The sequence below is a fragment of the Thunnus thynnus genome, chromosome 1 (genome assembly GCF_963924715.1).
Source record: "Thunnus thynnus chromosome 1, fThuThy2.1, whole genome shotgun sequence".
Lineage (NCBI taxonomy): Eukaryota > Metazoa > Chordata > Actinopteri > Scombriformes > Scombridae > Thunnus > Thunnus thynnus.
Genome location: NC_089517.1, coordinates 4090570 through 4107445, shown reverse-complemented (window position 1 = coordinate 4107445; position 16876 = coordinate 4090570). Strand labels below are relative to the sequence as shown.

At 35.5% G+C, this 16876-nt stretch overlaps 2 protein-coding genes and 1 long non-coding RNA gene across 3 annotated transcripts in view; all 3 read left to right on the top strand.

Annotated features, from left to right (window-relative positions):
- Positions 1-5432, top strand: part of LOC137189105 (interferon-induced very large GTPase 1-like) — a 56770-nt gene extending 51338 nt beyond the window's left edge. Inside the window, exon 13 of the mRNA XM_067598813.1 lies at positions 156-5432. Coding sequence (XP_067454914.1) covers positions 156-4810 — 4655 coding nt within the window. The 3' untranslated portion in view covers positions 4811-5432. The remainder of the gene's footprint in view (positions 1-155) is intronic.
- LOC137189418 (uncharacterized) overlaps positions 1-6569 on the top strand; it is a 28003-nt gene extending 21434 nt beyond the window's left edge. The window contains exon 2 of the long non-coding RNA XR_010929636.1: positions 6183-6569. This is a non-coding gene — a long non-coding RNA (uncharacterized lncRNA). The remainder of the gene's footprint in view (positions 1-6182) is intronic.
- A 9939-nt stretch (positions 6570-16508) lies between these two features.
- Positions 16509-16876, top strand: part of LOC137189345 (uncharacterized) — a 79019-nt gene continuing 78651 nt past the window's right edge. The window contains exon 1 of the mRNA XM_067599163.1: positions 16509-16730. The gene's annotated coding sequence lies outside the window, so the exon portion shown is untranslated. The remainder of the gene's footprint in view (positions 16731-16876) is intronic.

The window sequence follows — 16876 nt, the reverse complement described above, 5'->3', positions numbered from 1 at the left end:
TTGAAACAGAAAACATCTATTCAGAAATTGTAAACAAAAACCTTTACACTTTGGTAGTAACAAAAACACACACTCATACACAAACATATAAGTCATAAAGGGTTGTTGATTTGTATGTTGTTCATTTTTAAAGTGTTTTTTTTTCTCTTTCCTAGTCTTTTTCAACTTTCTCTCCAAACTTGGACTGAAGACATTTTATCCCAACAAGCTCACTCTTCGGTCTCTTTTGGAAATCAACAAAAACAGCATTTATGATGAAACTGTTGAATCACTGGAGAAAATACCATGGTGCTTCCTCAGGAAACTCTTTCAAATCAATGCAGAATGCAGACACTGTTCACAATTATCAAAAAATGATGATGATGAAAACAATGATCTGTTTAATTTAGACCTGTACACTGCTGATGACCCTGCAGACAACAAGGTTAACCCTCTCGACCTCATAGTCGCACTCTTTCTTTGTGCTGACAGCTTCTTGCAACAGGAAATGGCCCTCAAGATGTCAATGTGCCAGTTTTCTGTCCCACTGCTGTTGCCTCATGGCAATAACAGTCAGTGTTCCCTGATGCTGTGGGCTCTGAGAGACATCATCAAAGAGTGGTGTCCACATGATTTGTCTGAATCAAGAGGATTTGTTGAAGACACCATTGTCCAAGCAAATATACCATTCTTTACCTTTGTGAGGCTGAAAAACTGCAGTTTGTCCAAGTCACAGGTTTTGAATCATGTTCTCAGTCGTGGCCAACAGAATCACAACATCTTCATACACAGAGATATGGAAGGAGGAGAACTTAAAAGAAAAATTGCCAATGGTTTGGTCGAGGTTTGCTGGTACCTTCCCTGTGGTAAAAAAAATCTTGACATATTTCCAGGACCAGTTGCCTTTGCCAATTTGAGAGGAGACATTTGTGAGTCACTCGCACAATTCAATTTTCTTTTTCAAGTGTCAACTGCTACCTTTGTGTTCCTGGACAAAGTTGAAGACAATGAGCACAAGATTCTGACTTCTCTTCAAGATGTGAAATCCAAACTCTTCTTGGTTGTTAATCGCAAGGACAAATCTAGAGAGGACATGATGTCTGTCAAGACAACAGTGAAAGAGTTAGAGCTGCCAAAAAGCAGCGTGAAAACCAAAGACTCAAGGGGAAATGTTGCAGAGTTTTCAAAGAAACTTTGTGCAGCCATCAAGACTTCACTGCCAGATGAAACACCCACATTGAACATTGTCAATATGGTTGGAAAAGCTGTTGAATTTGGTCTATCTGTGGATGAAAACTCAAGTGAAAAACAAAGGAAAGCAGTTGAGGAGATCATGGTTGACATTGAGGGGCGAAGTGTACCAGACTATAAGAAACAACAACTTCCTTTTCAGGGAGTTAAGTGGAAAAGATTATCACAGTTAGAGAAGGAGGAGTGTAGATTGAAATCTGGTGATTCAGGCCTTGAAGAGGATAAATCCCAGCTACAGGCAGAAAAACAAAAGATTAGGGAGGAGCAAAGCAAACAAAAACTGTCCAAAGGAATGAAGAGTTTCATTAAAACATTATCCACAAGTGACAAAAAAGAAAGAGGTTTTTTACTTAAGTGGATGAAACTCAAGTTAAACACACATTCACGGAGCAAACTGTCTGAGCTGCGCAAGGAATTCAAAGAGCAATGCAAGAAGCGAGATAAAAATCTCATTGCAAAGTTAGATCAAGCTTTGATGGAGAGTTCTTTAGGAGTAGAGCATTACATGAGAGAGATGGGACTCATCTATGAGTTCTCAATTTCTGGCTCAAGAAACACTGCTGATGAAATATCTCGTCTCCCTGGTTTGGCAGCTGAAATGCTGTTGGATGGATATCCTTTAGAGCTCTTGGATGGAGATGCTTCCAACATCCCAGAGAGATGGGTGACAGATGTGCTGACGGAGCTTCACAAGAAGGTTGGAGGGAAGAGCAGACTGTTAGTACTGACTGTGCTGGGTGTTCAAAGTTCAGGGAAGTCAACACTCCTCAACACCATGTTTGGTGTGCAGTTTCCTGTCAGCAGTGGCAGATGCACAAGAGGAGCTTATATGCTTTTCCTCAGAGTTGGAGAGGACATGAAACATGAGTTGAATTATGAATTTATAGTTCTCATTGACACAGAGGGTCTAAAATCTCCTGATTTGGCAGAACTAGAGGAAAGTTATGTGCATGACAACCAGATGGCAACCTTTGTGATTGGCTTAAGTGATGTCACCATTATCAATGTCGCCATGGAGAACTCAACAGAAATGAAAGACATCCTGCAAATTGTAGCTCACGCTTTCCTGAGAATGAAGGAAATTGGTAAAAAAACAGTTTGTCATTTTGTGCACCAAAATGTTTCTGGAGTTTCTGCTCATGAAAAGACCATGTCAGAAAGAAAACATCTCTTGGACCAGCTCAATGAAATGACACAAATTGCAGCTGAAATGGAAAAGAAGCCTTCTATTAAAGCTTTCACAGATTTGCTGGACTATGACATGGATAAAAACAACTGGAACATCCCAGGACTCTGGCATGGAACCCCTCCGATGGCACCAGTGAACACAGGTTACAGTGAAGCTGTAGCAGATTTCAAGAAAAATATTTTGGAGACAGTGAAAGCAGACCAAAGCATTAAAGTCTCACAGATCCCAGAGTTTCTAGAATGGATAAAAAGTCTCTGGAAAGCGGTGAAATATGAGAACTTCATCTTTAGTTTCAGAAACACTCTTGTGGCTCAGGCCTACGACAACCTTTGCAAAGAGTTCAGCCAATGGGAATGGCAGTTCAGAAAAGAAATCCTCTCCTGGCAAACAGAAGCAGAGATGGAAATCTTAAATTCTGAAAATGAAGCTGATATTCGAACTTGGAACAAATTGGTTGAATCAAAAAAATCAGAGGTGTCAGAAAAAATAGCATCTGAAGAAAGAAAAATCAAAGAGAAACTTACAAACTACTATGAAAAGAAAGACCAGAACGTAAATCTGATAGAAAAATACAAAACTGACTTTTTCAACAGCATCAGTAGTCTTGCAAAGGAAATCGAATATTCTGTGAACAATAGATTGGATTGTATCCTTGAGCTAAAAATAAGTTCAAAAAAGGCTCAAGACATACAGAAGAAATACAGAGGCGGAATTGAAGACGAGGTCATGAAGCTCCTGAGTGCCTGTAAAAACTCTGATAAACTGTCTGATGAACAGCTGACACATGAGTTTGAAAAGATGTGGACTGAAGCCACTAAAAATGTGTCCGGCCTGAAAGTGCGAGATATCGCAGCAAGTGTCCTGAAACAGTTGAGAAGAAATTTCTCAAATCGGAATGTTAATGAGAAATTCCAAAACATTAAAGACCTAAAGGAGATTGGGAAGGATCCATTTAAAACTGGGCATGAACATACAGACTCCATTATGAAGAAGGTTGGAGATCGAGGAGATCTGCAGAACTTTGCTGACAGTGTCATTGAATCTTGCACACAGTTTCTGCTTGATAAAGCGAAGACAAACACAGATTACCACGACTCTTTTCCAAGGGAGCTTCTTGAAAAAATAGATGAATCCCTTGATAAAAGTAGTCACAAAACAAATGCAAAGTTTGTGATTGATCTGAAACTTCACATGTGTGGCATTGCCTCAAGGGAATTCCTCAAAATGCATCAAAAATTCTTGTCAGATAATGATCCTCAAATTCAGCTGCAGAAGTACAAGACTCAGTACTTGTTAGATTTTCTTGATTTATACAAACAGAGAGATGATTGTCAGCGCAAAGCAAATGATTTTGTCCAGTTTTGTATCAAACCTGCTGTGGAAGAGTACATCAACAGATCTCTGGGAATAAACATTGTGGATGAAATTTTGACAGGTTGTCATTCAGCAGAGTTCAGTTCCCGCTCCTCTTTCCAGTACAACATTCAGGAAGAGTTGCTGCAAAAGGATGACTTCAAGAGTTTTGACAAGTACATTGGTAACTATGAAATATATGTGAAGGATTGGATATTTCAGCAAATCCAGCAACAAATGTTAGAGGACAAAACTTTGTGCAAACTGAAACAAGAGAATCTGAAGGTGATAGTTGACAAAATCACAGCAGCCTTAGAGCAGGCCACAAAAGGACCAGATGGTGTTCAACTGCCAGACAACAATGAAAGCATCACAGAGCTCATCAGCAACATGCGGAAGTGTTTGATTAAAGACATCTCAATTTCAGAGGAGGATGAAAAAACCACCTTGTTTCAAATCCAAAGCACATGTCATCCGTTTATCAACAGCCTCAAAATATCAATAGAAGACTTGAAAGAACAGCTTCAGGGGGAATTCTCAAAGTCTGACGACGTCACTGAGACTCTGAACAAACTTCCAATCAAACCACAGGAGGAGCTTTTCAAGCGAGTGTTTGGTTGTGGACAACAATGTCCATTTTGTAAAGTTCCCTGTGAGGCTGGAGGCAAAGATCACAAGCAGCATCATGCAGCTGTTCATCGACCAAAAGGTCTTGGTGGATACAGAAATGTAGACACTCAGAAGCTGAATCAAACACTGTGTACAACTGATGTGCGAAGTGAATGTAAATTCAAAAACACAGATACTAAATGGAAGTTTCATCCTTACAAAGACTACACCAAGTACTATCCAGACTGGCACATTCCTCCAGATCCCAGCATAGAGTCATCTGACTACTGGAAGTTTGTACTGGTAAAATACAATGACAGATTTGCTCAAGAATATAAGGCCAAGCCAGCTGATGTTCCAGAGGCCTGGAGGAGAATCACAAAGGAACAAGCACTGAAGGGTTTAAAAGATGCCTTCAACATAAAGTGAACAACATACAAATGTCTTTAAACAAAACCAAATTTGGAACATGCAAGTTTTTTTTTAAACAAAATGAACTCTTTGGAGAGGAGCAAAAGGACATGAGGACTAATCACCTTACAGCATTCAGCAAATCAGATCAATCAAATTCAATCAGTTAAATTATTTTTTTTATGTAACTGAGTTTGTGGTTCAAACTCAAATACAGACTAAAGTAGCTGCTGGCAGTGAATACTGTGGCATCTTTTAGTCTGGTGAACATGATGAATGACAAATGATGAGTTGAACAAGTTGCTGAGAAGTTGAAAAGCTGGAAATAGTTATTAGACTGTTAAACTTTTTCTATACTATTTCTTTTACTTTTTTATTTTGTGTTTTTACTTTTTGAAGATTACAAATGTTTTGTTTTTTCTCTCATGGATAATGACTAGTGTTGATGATGATAATGATAAACTAAAATGATGATGTACAACAAGATCATGTAAAAAAGATGTTTTATGTTTTCATCTTCAACTTTTGGTTTGTGATCATTAAAAATGTTTTGTTTTTTGTTTTTTCAAGTTTCTATTTGTATACATGTAAATACACAATTGTGATGCTGATGATGACAATTATAATGATGTTCTACAAAGACCACATGAAAAAATTGGTCATGATTTGCAATAGGTTTTTTTTAATTATTACAACTGTTTGTTTGTTGTTTCTTTGCTCATATTGATATATGACTATGTGAATAGTAACCAGTGTGCAAGATAATGATGATGACAGTGATGAAGATGTCAGCATGGTTCATTCAGTGTTTGCAGTTGGTTTTCTAATGGTTACTACCAGTCAATCAATAACAAATATTGATACAACTGACTTTTGGTGCCTTTCTGAAGCTGAACATGTAACAAAGAGGCAGAAAGCACAGAAACAATTACTCAGATTTTTAAATATTTACCATATTTTTTCTGTTTTTAAAAAAAATTATTTTAAGTAAAAATGTAATGATGATGATGATGATGATGAAGGCCTATGTAGTTCAAAGGTCATCTAATGAGATACTGTTTTGTAACACGTTTTACTACTTTTTTTTACATTTTTTATAGTTTTATTCTTTAACATTACTTACAAAATGTAACATGTTACAATGAAAATAGTTATTAATGTTTTCTTGGAGATTAAAGTAAAGAAATTGTCATCAGTTCAAATGTTTGCATGTTGATGCAAATTACTTTTTGATTCATGTACAAATACTGAGACGTCCTTTCATGTGTTGTTAATGTAACTTTTTTCTTTTAGATATTATGTGTTGAACTAGACTAGAAAACAGTTTTGTTATCTTTTAAAAACATATTATTATTGTTTTTTGTATTTTTGTATTTTACTTTTTGACGAGTACAAAGATGTTTGTTTTATTCATCTTGTAACACGACTATGTACATAATGACATGAGCTAAAGATGATGCTGTTGATGCTGTTGATGATGATGATGATGATGATGATGATGAAGAACAAAGGTCATGTGAAACAGATGTTTTCTAACATGTCATCAGTATTCTTTAATATTTTTACAGTTTCATTTCTAATAGGAACATGTAAAACATTTGATCTTTTGATGTGTGTTTGATAAAAGTCAGTGAATAAGAGTCTTTATGTTGTTGTAACTGACCTTTTAGCTCATGTTTAAATATTGTCTAAACAAGCCAACTGTGGGAATAATGTGGCATCTTCTGCTCTGTTGATCATGTTCAACTTCTGACACAATGAATTAAACAAGATACAAGCAAGTTTTGCTTTGTCAGTGTTTTTTTTTCTCTATTTTTACAGGTTGACATACAGTATAGTTATGTGTATAATGATAAGTGATGGTGATAATATACTGTATGCACAAAGATCATGTGGCTAAATATCTTTATCTCCAAAATTTGACACCAAACTACAACTTGAAATTAATATTGACAATTTCAAATTTGATAAGTTCACAAATATTGGGTGTAAAGTTTTCTTCTACAAATGCATGACTTTAGTTTGATGTTTTTAAAGCTGTAATCAAAGCCGCTGCACTACTGACAACAATGGTGTCACTCTTTACCAGCTGTCAGTAGTTCCTTTATTTCCATTGTGCATTGCATTATGGGACAACACTGTTTATCAACAGCAGTTATCAATTATTAATCAACACTATAGACTCAGAACATGTTTAGATTTAAATTATATAAAATTTTGACACAATGTTGTAAAATATGATTCACAGAGAGGTTTACAGGTATTTGGAGGATTATTCTCTATTTTTGGTTTTATCTTCACAGTTTTTGAGATATCTGTCTCTGAGTTTTCTGCCACCATCCCAATACAATGGAGGAGCATTAAAAAGTGACATTTAAAAGACTTCGACAGTATCACGTCTTTCTAAAAACAATGTCCCCACTTACTCTGGACAATCCACAGGACACATTCTCAACAATTCTGAGTGGAAAGACTTTCTACTGAACTAATCTGATATCTTTTTACATTATTTTCTGTGGATTATCCACAGTAACAGTCACACTTTCTAGAAAAACACACTGCTGTTGATTTTAATTTAATGTAACTTTTCAGCGCTGTGAGAACAACAAATGAAACTCCATTGAACTGGTGTGGTGACATACATCTCAAACACTGGACAAATAAAACCAAAACTATCTCCATGACTACACATATCACAAGAGGTTACTCACAAAATGTTTTTCTGCAATTTTGGGTGAACTGGTCCTTTAACAAATAGAACCACTAGACACCAGTAGATGCTGTTAATTTGGCACTGGAGTAAGTTCTTCATGAAATCTGAAGAGGATTAAAGTCTATCTGTTGTATGAATACACAGTGAAACACTGAATCACAGTTCAAAGAGCAAATATTGACAACAAGAGAGAAGTAGTGAAGTAGTGATAAGTTCAGTCTTCTACCACTTGAGGGCACAAGAGTCAAGTCCACATTGTGTCGAGTCTACACTCTATTGCAGCTTTCTAAATGGAAAATTAATAGTGTCTGAAATCAGAAACTGCACAGTCTTATTCATATATTAATAACTCCTGTCTGTGTTTGATCCAACAAGATGAAAACATGACAAATAATCTGACTGACAGTTTAACTGACTCCTTCACCTCTCTGCCTGTCAGTCTCTGTCACTTATTGACTAACGTGTTCAATCTCAACCAGGTGTGTAGACAGTAATGTGTCTGAGCAGCACTGACCCACCAACATTATCACATTACTTACACTTTTATATCAAATATGATTTTAATGATTTTGGATTGACTGTTTTTATTTGATTTTATTGTGTCTCAGTGTGATCAGATGTGTTTTATTATGATTATATTGAGGTCTTATTGGGTATCTATTGTTTTTATTGTGGATTCTTTGGTGCTTTTATGTCTGGAGCACTGGACCAAATGATTTTCTCCGTGTGGGATAATAAAGTTGATCTGAATCTGAATCTGAATCACTCACCGACCCTCACAGCCAAGTCTGATCAAAATACATTTTGTAACACTAAATATAAAATATACATATAAAGAAATAAATGAATATAAACTTGATTTATTGTTGACTTGACGTGTGTGTTGAATTTGTCGTCTGATTAAAACAGAACTGTTGAAATAAGTTGTAGGAAGTCTCTGGAATGTAATTAGTTCCTCTGGTTCTGACACGCAGACCTTCCTGAGCTGCCTTCAGCCAGCTCTCTGGCTTTTCAGGTGATGTAACATTAACGCTACAACAATGACTAAACAACGTTTTTAATGTGTTATTTGAAAAAAAGTTGTGGAAGAAGAAACTCCATCACCTCCATCATGGACTGTTGGTTGAAACAAAAGAAGACATTTGTGGACGTCAACTTGGACTTTTTTCAACATTTTTCACCATTTTCTAACATTTTATGGACAAAACAACTAAATGATTAATCAAGAAAATAATCAACAGATTAATCAATAATGAAACAATGCATTAGTTGCAGCCCTAAAATAAACAAATATTTACCAATTAACTATTTGCAACAAGCTGTAAGTACAAACAAGTTGTGTACTTAAAAAATAAACATGTATGTAAATTTTCAAATACTATATAACATGACTCTGCATGTCAGAGTCTCTCCAGTCAGTCCTGTCTCATCACATTGTTTTATACAGTGTCTATAACAGTGCTCCATGTTGCATATATTGTGCTGTATTGCACATGCAGTCATTATGCCTCCATATCTCCAATGAAAACATGGAATCTTCTCTTTGACTTTTTAACTATACATCCTGTTAACTTGTTCACTCTTTCAGGTGAGAAAAATACTGCTGTCTACAATTTACACACCTGCTAAAACTAATGCAGCTAATTCAACAGTCCAGCAATTATCCACCTTAATGACTGTTATAATGTTGAGTTTTTGTGTTTCAAATATTTTTTCTTCTCCATTTAGAACAATGAGGTAGATAAAAATGTAGAAACCCCTCTAAAGACAATACAAGTCAACATCAGCACTAATGCAGTCTCAACATGACCATAAAGACAAATCATCACCTCTCTGAACAGTTTCAACAAAAACTCAACATTATAACCTTCATCAGAGAAGCAATTACTTTTTTATTTTACCCAGGTGGATGTAATAAACTGGCAACTGATATTTTTAGTAGCACCACCATAAATGAGTCCATGCAGTGGGACACATGCAACACAGACAGAGAAATAAATGCTGCAGTTCTGCTCAATGAACAGGAGTCATGAGGGAAACTTCATCCTTATGTTGTAGAAATAAAAACAGTTTTGTGAATGTCACAATCATCATCATCATCATCATCATCATCATCATCATCATCATCATCATCATCAGACTTAAAGAGATTTTCAAAACACCAGCAGTAAATATGAATTCCACACATGAAACATAAGTAATGTTTAACATACTGCTTTACATTTAAAATCAAAAGCCACTGTATAAATTAGCCAAAGGATAATAAAATAAAACATAATTAAATGTTTATGTGTCTATTATTTGTTCTTTTTTGTTTGCAGTGTAACACTAAATATTCAGAATCCTTTATTTTAACTAACTAACTCCAACTGATTGGAGTTTGAATGTGAACAAAGTTAACAGTTAAAACTGAGAGGTGGAAACTTTGATGTAAAGTTCATTTGATTGCTGCACATTTTGCATGTCAGACGCTGCCATCCAGTGGTTCCACTGCAGAACAACATTCATGTTAAGCACAGTGACATCTGCTGCTGGGGAGCAGGAAGGCCGTCATCTCTCCTCACTTCTTTCTGTCTTTGTATGTTTTTTGCATCAGAGTTTGCAGAGTTGTTCATCATCAGCACCAACACATATACTCTCTCTCTCTCCAGCTCTCTCTCTCTTTCTCATGAGATTTAGGATTTGAGGAAGAGAGGTCGACTGTTGTCCCTTAAAAGATTTTCCCACCTTACATTCACACACTCACAACACAGTTGTTTTTTCTACTTTTTTATAAATCAAACACCAAGTAACCAACCTAATGTGTCTCTTTACATGTGATGTCATACTGATTATAGTCAAGTTTAGTCTGTATATTCTCACATTGAATGAAGTGACACAACAGATTTCTCTTTATCAGGAACAAGACTGAAAATATTGTTCAGAAGACTTTCATCTGAAATCTGCAGTCAGTCTCTGTACTTGTGTTCAATGTTTTGCAAAACTTGTGTGTTATTAAAAAAATTAAGACAATCCATTTCTTCATTATTGCTTTGACAGTTTTGGATCACAGTTGGCAGAAATGCCTCAAATCTCTAAAATCTCTAAAAACTCTACACATGTCTTTCAAAAATAAGCAACTGAAAAAAAGCTTTTAGTAAAAACAAAACAAGACTTTAAAGTTGCTTTTGACTTCCTGTTATGTGTCCCAACCTCAGGGTCGGAGTGAAAAGTTATACTATATTACAGTATAGCTAAAACATTGTAAAGATTTATAACATACTGTTGGTTATTTATCAGAGGGAGGGGGGTGGCTGGGGTGTGACTTTTTTTGTTGACATTGTCAGAAAGGTGATAATTCTACTTTATATTATTGAGGTCGTAGTGGATGGTTGTGTACTGGAGTGCATTATATTGAATGGTGTTCCTAATATTTTGTCCACTCATTAATGTACATGAGCTGTAATGTTAAATATATTTGCTGATGTAAATGTTTGTTGCAATTTATTTCCGACATGCGTCTACCAATAGGCCTAAATATTTCTATATGAATAAATAATGAATATTGTTATTATTTTTACACTGTTAACTGTCAAAAACAGCTATTGCCACCTGTAATATACACTCCTTGGCAACTTTTATTTGGTCCATCTATACAATTTAATTCAGTGCAACGCAACAAATCTGCCATAAATTCTACATTTAGGAAGATAATACTGTTCAGTTGTAGGTGAGACTGTCAGAAGTGATAATTCAACTAGATCTCTATGTTTATTACTGAGGTCATAGTGGTGATGTTGAACTGGACAGCATTATATTGAAATGTGTTTCTAATATTCTTCTTCCTCTCTGTGGAGCAAAACATTAGAAGCTCCTCCAAATATAAAGCAGTCCACTACAACCTCAATAATAAATATATAGTTTAATTAACAATCTCTGACAAATGAACATTATTTTTGTAAAGGTTGAATTTATTGCAGAGCTGTTGTACTTGTATTGCACTGAATTTTACAGGTGTAACTAGTAAAGTGGCCTCTGAGTGTATATGAACCTAATTAAAACAAAGCTATATTTTAAACAATATATAAGAAACTCATCCTATAGCCTGTAGACTGAGTGAATTACCATTTTATTTAACTTCAGTCGAAGAGTTCAGTTTGTGTCAAAATAAAAAAAAAAATTAAAAAATGCCTCCTGCTGTGTTTGCTGATGTAAATGTGTTACAATTTATTTCCTAGATGGAGCACTGTACTACTTGAAGGTCCTGGTAAGGTCATCAAAACCAAAGTGGTCAGAGGCACAGAGGAGGCTGACACCATTTTTAGGGATTTTCATGACAGCTCCACAGGTGCTCACACTGGACAAAAAAAGACCAGAGATGCTAGTTCAGAAAGGTTTTTCTGGCCTGCTGATGTAAAGATGTATACCTTACTAGCATATATATGTATATCTTCATTAAATTACATTAATTTTAAAACCTGATCTACATGGTCGACTCCAATGTGAAGTGACAGAAAAATACATATATGTATTTTAAACAGGTGTCTGAATGTGCAGTGTGCCAGTCAGCTGGTCATATTATTAAAGGTGGAGTATACCCCATAAAGGTAGCTGTTGTTGACACATTCTCAGAATCAATGTCTGTTGCTTTATCACAAAACATATTTACCTTACAGATATAAATACATAAAATCTTTACATACTTCTCAGCAGAGCCTGTGGAAAGGAAGAAAACTTAATTTTCTTTAAACATGCTCAGACACATTATATCCAGAATGAAATGTATATTTTTATTTTGTACTGCCTTTTTCAGGTTACACATCCATTTGAGCTACTCAGTATGGACCTGACAGGTAAACTGAATCAGTCCATCTGTGTCATGGTGGATGACCTGACAAAATGGCCACAAGTCTATAAGCGTATTTGAGCTCTCAGCAAGCTGGTGGCAAAAAAACCTGAAAACTGGGACGAGTACTTGGACGTGGTCATGTTTGGGTTGCGGACCAAAAAAAATTACAACTCAGTTCTTTCCATTCTTTTTAATGGTTGAGCGAAAGGCTCTGTACCCAACAGAGGTGCCAGAACACTTCATGGTTGGTAAACACATGTCTCAATATAATTTTAGGTCTATCAACGCAGTGTTGAAAAAATGGACTGAAAGAATGTAAAAACATTTGTTCACATGTAGACGGCAGCGTTGAGGTTGTTGGGGTTGAGGAAGCTGTGTCAGAGCTGCCTAAACCTGCCTTAAAAATAGACAAAATATAAGAAGCCAACATAGAAAAGGTTGCAAACTAGAGGCAAACTTCCTTGGTCCTTTCACTGTGACGGCACTACAGGGGAAAAGTGCTGATCTGCTGGCAGAAGATGGTACTGTTTTTAACAAAGTTAATGTGGATCACTTAAAACTGCAAAGGTGGAGCTGCCCCAAATCCCTCATAAAATCAAAAAATCAGTGGGCACAGCAGCCCCAGTCTCACTAGCAGTCCCAGACCCACCAGCACTGCCAGCCTCCACGGCAGCCGCAGCATCAACAGGCCCTGTCTCAGCAGCCACCTCACCAGCTCCAATACATGCACACACTTCAGCTGAAAAATGTAGGTAGTATGATTTTTTTTATTTGACTGGATTTTAATGACTTTGCATTTTGCAAATATGCATTTTTCAAGTAACAGGGATTTAGTGTTTTTTGTGACTACTTTCAGATTGATTCAATGGCACACAAAGTTATTGTGAGAATTGTGAATGAGAACCATCATTGAATGTTGGTGGTGAGAACAAGCTCTGTATCTATAATGATGTAAAAACTCTACATAATTAGACATTTACCAGATAAATTTGGCAGTGCATACATGCTCTCAGTTATTAAAAAGGTCAACACAATACCCTACAATGTAGAATTGCATTAATATCACTAATACCATGGGTTTATGCCTAATGTGTGTTTCCATGTGAATAATAGAGTTTATGTACCAACATGAGAAAAAAATTTTTTCTTGGATCCACTTGGGGAAACTAAAGGAAAGATTAAGATGAGCCTGGACTCTGCAAAGTAAATTAGACTCTAAACTGTAGTTGTACTTGTGTCCTATGAACCTATGAGTTGTTAAATAATGATGTGCAACAGTTTTCACACATGTACTATTCACATACTTTAAACATTCATGAGGAAAAGGAGGCTGCAATGTTTCAAGGTGGACAGGCAGTACTTACCCTCATAGATGTCAGCAAGATGACACATGGTGTCCTTACAAGTGAGTGAAATGCAGTTACATAAACATTACTGTCAAAACTCAAATTCAGTAGCAATTGGAGTGAAGATCTTCACCTGCTTTTATACATCCTGATGCAGGTTTTATTAAATATGTAATACTTTAAATCTGTTTGATTTGTGTGTAATCAATTGAGGAAAAAAATCCTAGAGCATGCAATCCTGCTGCCTTTCTACTGATCAAAGTTCTCCTCAGTTTGCAGAGAAATTTTTACAGGGGAGGCAATAAATCTTGACACTGCAATGGACAGTTGAGACTGGAAACTTCCCTCCTCAGAGAATCTGTTGTCTCCTTTTTGCTCAACACTGTCAATCATTTCATGTTGTTGGTTTTATGCATGTTATCTCATAAATATGCAACTATAAACTAGTGAATTAATACTGTGCAAAGCAAATTGTATTAATCTGACCATATTTGTTGAATAATGTTTGTTTTAACAGATGATCTAAGCAGCCTGTGCTTTTATTGTGGGATAAGGTAATTTCCTCACATTGCAAAATGTAAAAAATTAAAGGTAATATTTTTTCTGACTTTATCAACGTAAGGGTTGCAGTGGTAATTACAACAATCTTCTACATCATCCACATCTACTAATAAAGGCATCATTCATGTTGTGCTTGTTTTGTGTAGTAAGATTACTTACTTTCTATTGTACAACATGTGCTGTAGAAAATTCAACTTTTAGTCAGAACGCAATATTTATATTGGTGAGAACTTCCAAAAATGAAGGAATAGTAAAGATATTAGTTGTCAATTCATTTAGAGATATTCTATATTTAGGGATACCATATAGCGCAAAACTTACGTACCACTACACGTCCCTGTTTTCCCAGATTTGCTGTGACGTCTGTCAGAGGTAGTGGTACCATGAATGTGTATAGAGGCCTCCAGTGGATGAGGAGTACTTGTGTCCTGTATGTAAGTAACGGTGTCCCTTGTTATTACTTCTGTCAAGGAGACTATGTTTTCACCTGCATCTGTTTGTTGGTTTGTTTGTCAGCAGGATCCAGAAAAACAGCTGTTTCATGGATTTTTTTCCACTTTTTAAACATTGTGAGATACGGCCTTGGTGAAGGTGTACGTTCTATCGAGTGCACTTCTAGTTTTGACGGTATTTAATTTATTATTTACTCATTATTTATTTTTTTATATTATTGTTAGAATATTTATTTCATTATTGATATATTTGTTTTATTTATGTTCTTCTAGAAAGACACAATTTTAAAAATGTGCTGTTTCTTGTGATGGTGTTCAGTGTTTTCAAAGTGGTGGTTTAATTAGAATAAATTCTGTAAATGCTCCCAATGAGTGAGTTTGTGTACGCATTTCTCAATAAAGGAGTTGGAGTGAATATGTTTAACGATTAGGCATAAAGGTTTCCATCAAATTACACTAACCTAGTGGCAGATAGTCAGAATTGTGTCTTTGTTGGTCTCAGCATCAAATACTTCAGAGAGTAAAGTTATAGGACTGATGCTGATAAGTTTCATGGATGTGACACTTTCCTGGTGGTTGATATATATATATATATATATATATATATATATATATATTATATTTGTGGACATTTCAACATAGATCTGTTAAATCCTAATAAGCACTAAATGACTGATGAGTTCACTGATGTAATGTATAGTATATGTTTATATTCAATGATCAGTAGAAGCAGAATAACATCACACTGTGCCACTCTAATAGATAATATATTTACAAATATTAATCAATGACATCAGTGATCATTTGCTAGATTTTTGTGATCTATGACTGCAGGATAAGGATGCAGGTAAATTAAAATACAGGTGAGTTTGGAGGAATCCATCTGTGTATTTAGACATGAATCATTAACACAAAACTGAAGAGTTGTCTATATGATGAAGAAGATATTGACAAAGCCTATGAAACATTTCTAAAAAAATATTTAGACCATTAAAGACAAAAACTGTCCAATAAAACATCAGAAAGCAAAATTATACAGATAGGCTGTGGATCACAAAGGGAATACAAATTATCCGCAAAAAATACCTTATTTAGAGAATTCATAAAATATAGAACTATAAAGACAGAAAATAAATATAATAAATATACAAAATATAAATATAAATATATTCTTTTCTATTCACTTTCAAATGATATCTGGACTTTAATCGGGACGTGGAATGAGGAAATTGTGTCTCAAAAAACACGAGTCATTTCATCCCTTTTTGACATTTACTCAATTTATAAATGATTAAAAGGTTTTGTGGGTTTTTATCTGTACGTTTGTTTTTTTAAGACGACTATCTTCAAATGCGCGTTCCCGTGACGAGGGGTGTTTAATAACAAAGTAGCGACAACATACATACATGTGGTTATGATTGGTCAATTTTACTGTGATTTGAAATTACTCTGTAAAGCTGGATCACCAGTCACAGAGCTGGAAGCAGCATTTTCCTTCCAGCAACTGTGGAGGCGCAAAAGTCTGATCATTTAACCCTTCATATTCAAACACAAACTGAACAAGCAGGTTTGACTGGTTTATTTTCTCAGAAACGTTTTAGGAGTCCCGTCACTACAAATTTGTAAAACACGTATTTTTAAAAGAAAAGAAAAATAAATACAAACTGAAACAATTTAAAGTTGTATGTCCTTCCCCTTAGCCAAAATTAAAAAAAAAAAAAAACAAACAAAAATAAATTTCCTCAGTGCTTAAAATAATATATGACTCGCCTGCACCGTTTTGCACCACCCCACCCTCTCATAAATTATGAACAGTCGCTTATGTGCAAACCAAAAGTGGAAGTGGCTTCAGCAGCAGAGAAAAAGGGCCTTTCTAATAATGGCGGACCGCCTCGGCATATTTATATGTACCTGTAATGAAACGCTGCGCTTTATCCACAGGACAGATAGACGCCTTAACATCTGAGTACTTCATGACTGAAACCAACTCCTGGATAGAAGAATGTATTTTTAACATGAGAGAATCTCTTCTACAAAGGTGGGTTATATTTTTGTTTTTTCTGTTATGTGCCTGATGGGAGAAAAACAAGTCGAACAACGCAGAACTATTTGTACAACAGATTATTAATGATAATTAATGTGATACTCAGGGCTCCACTGTAAACTTGTCTGTTCAAACTTGGC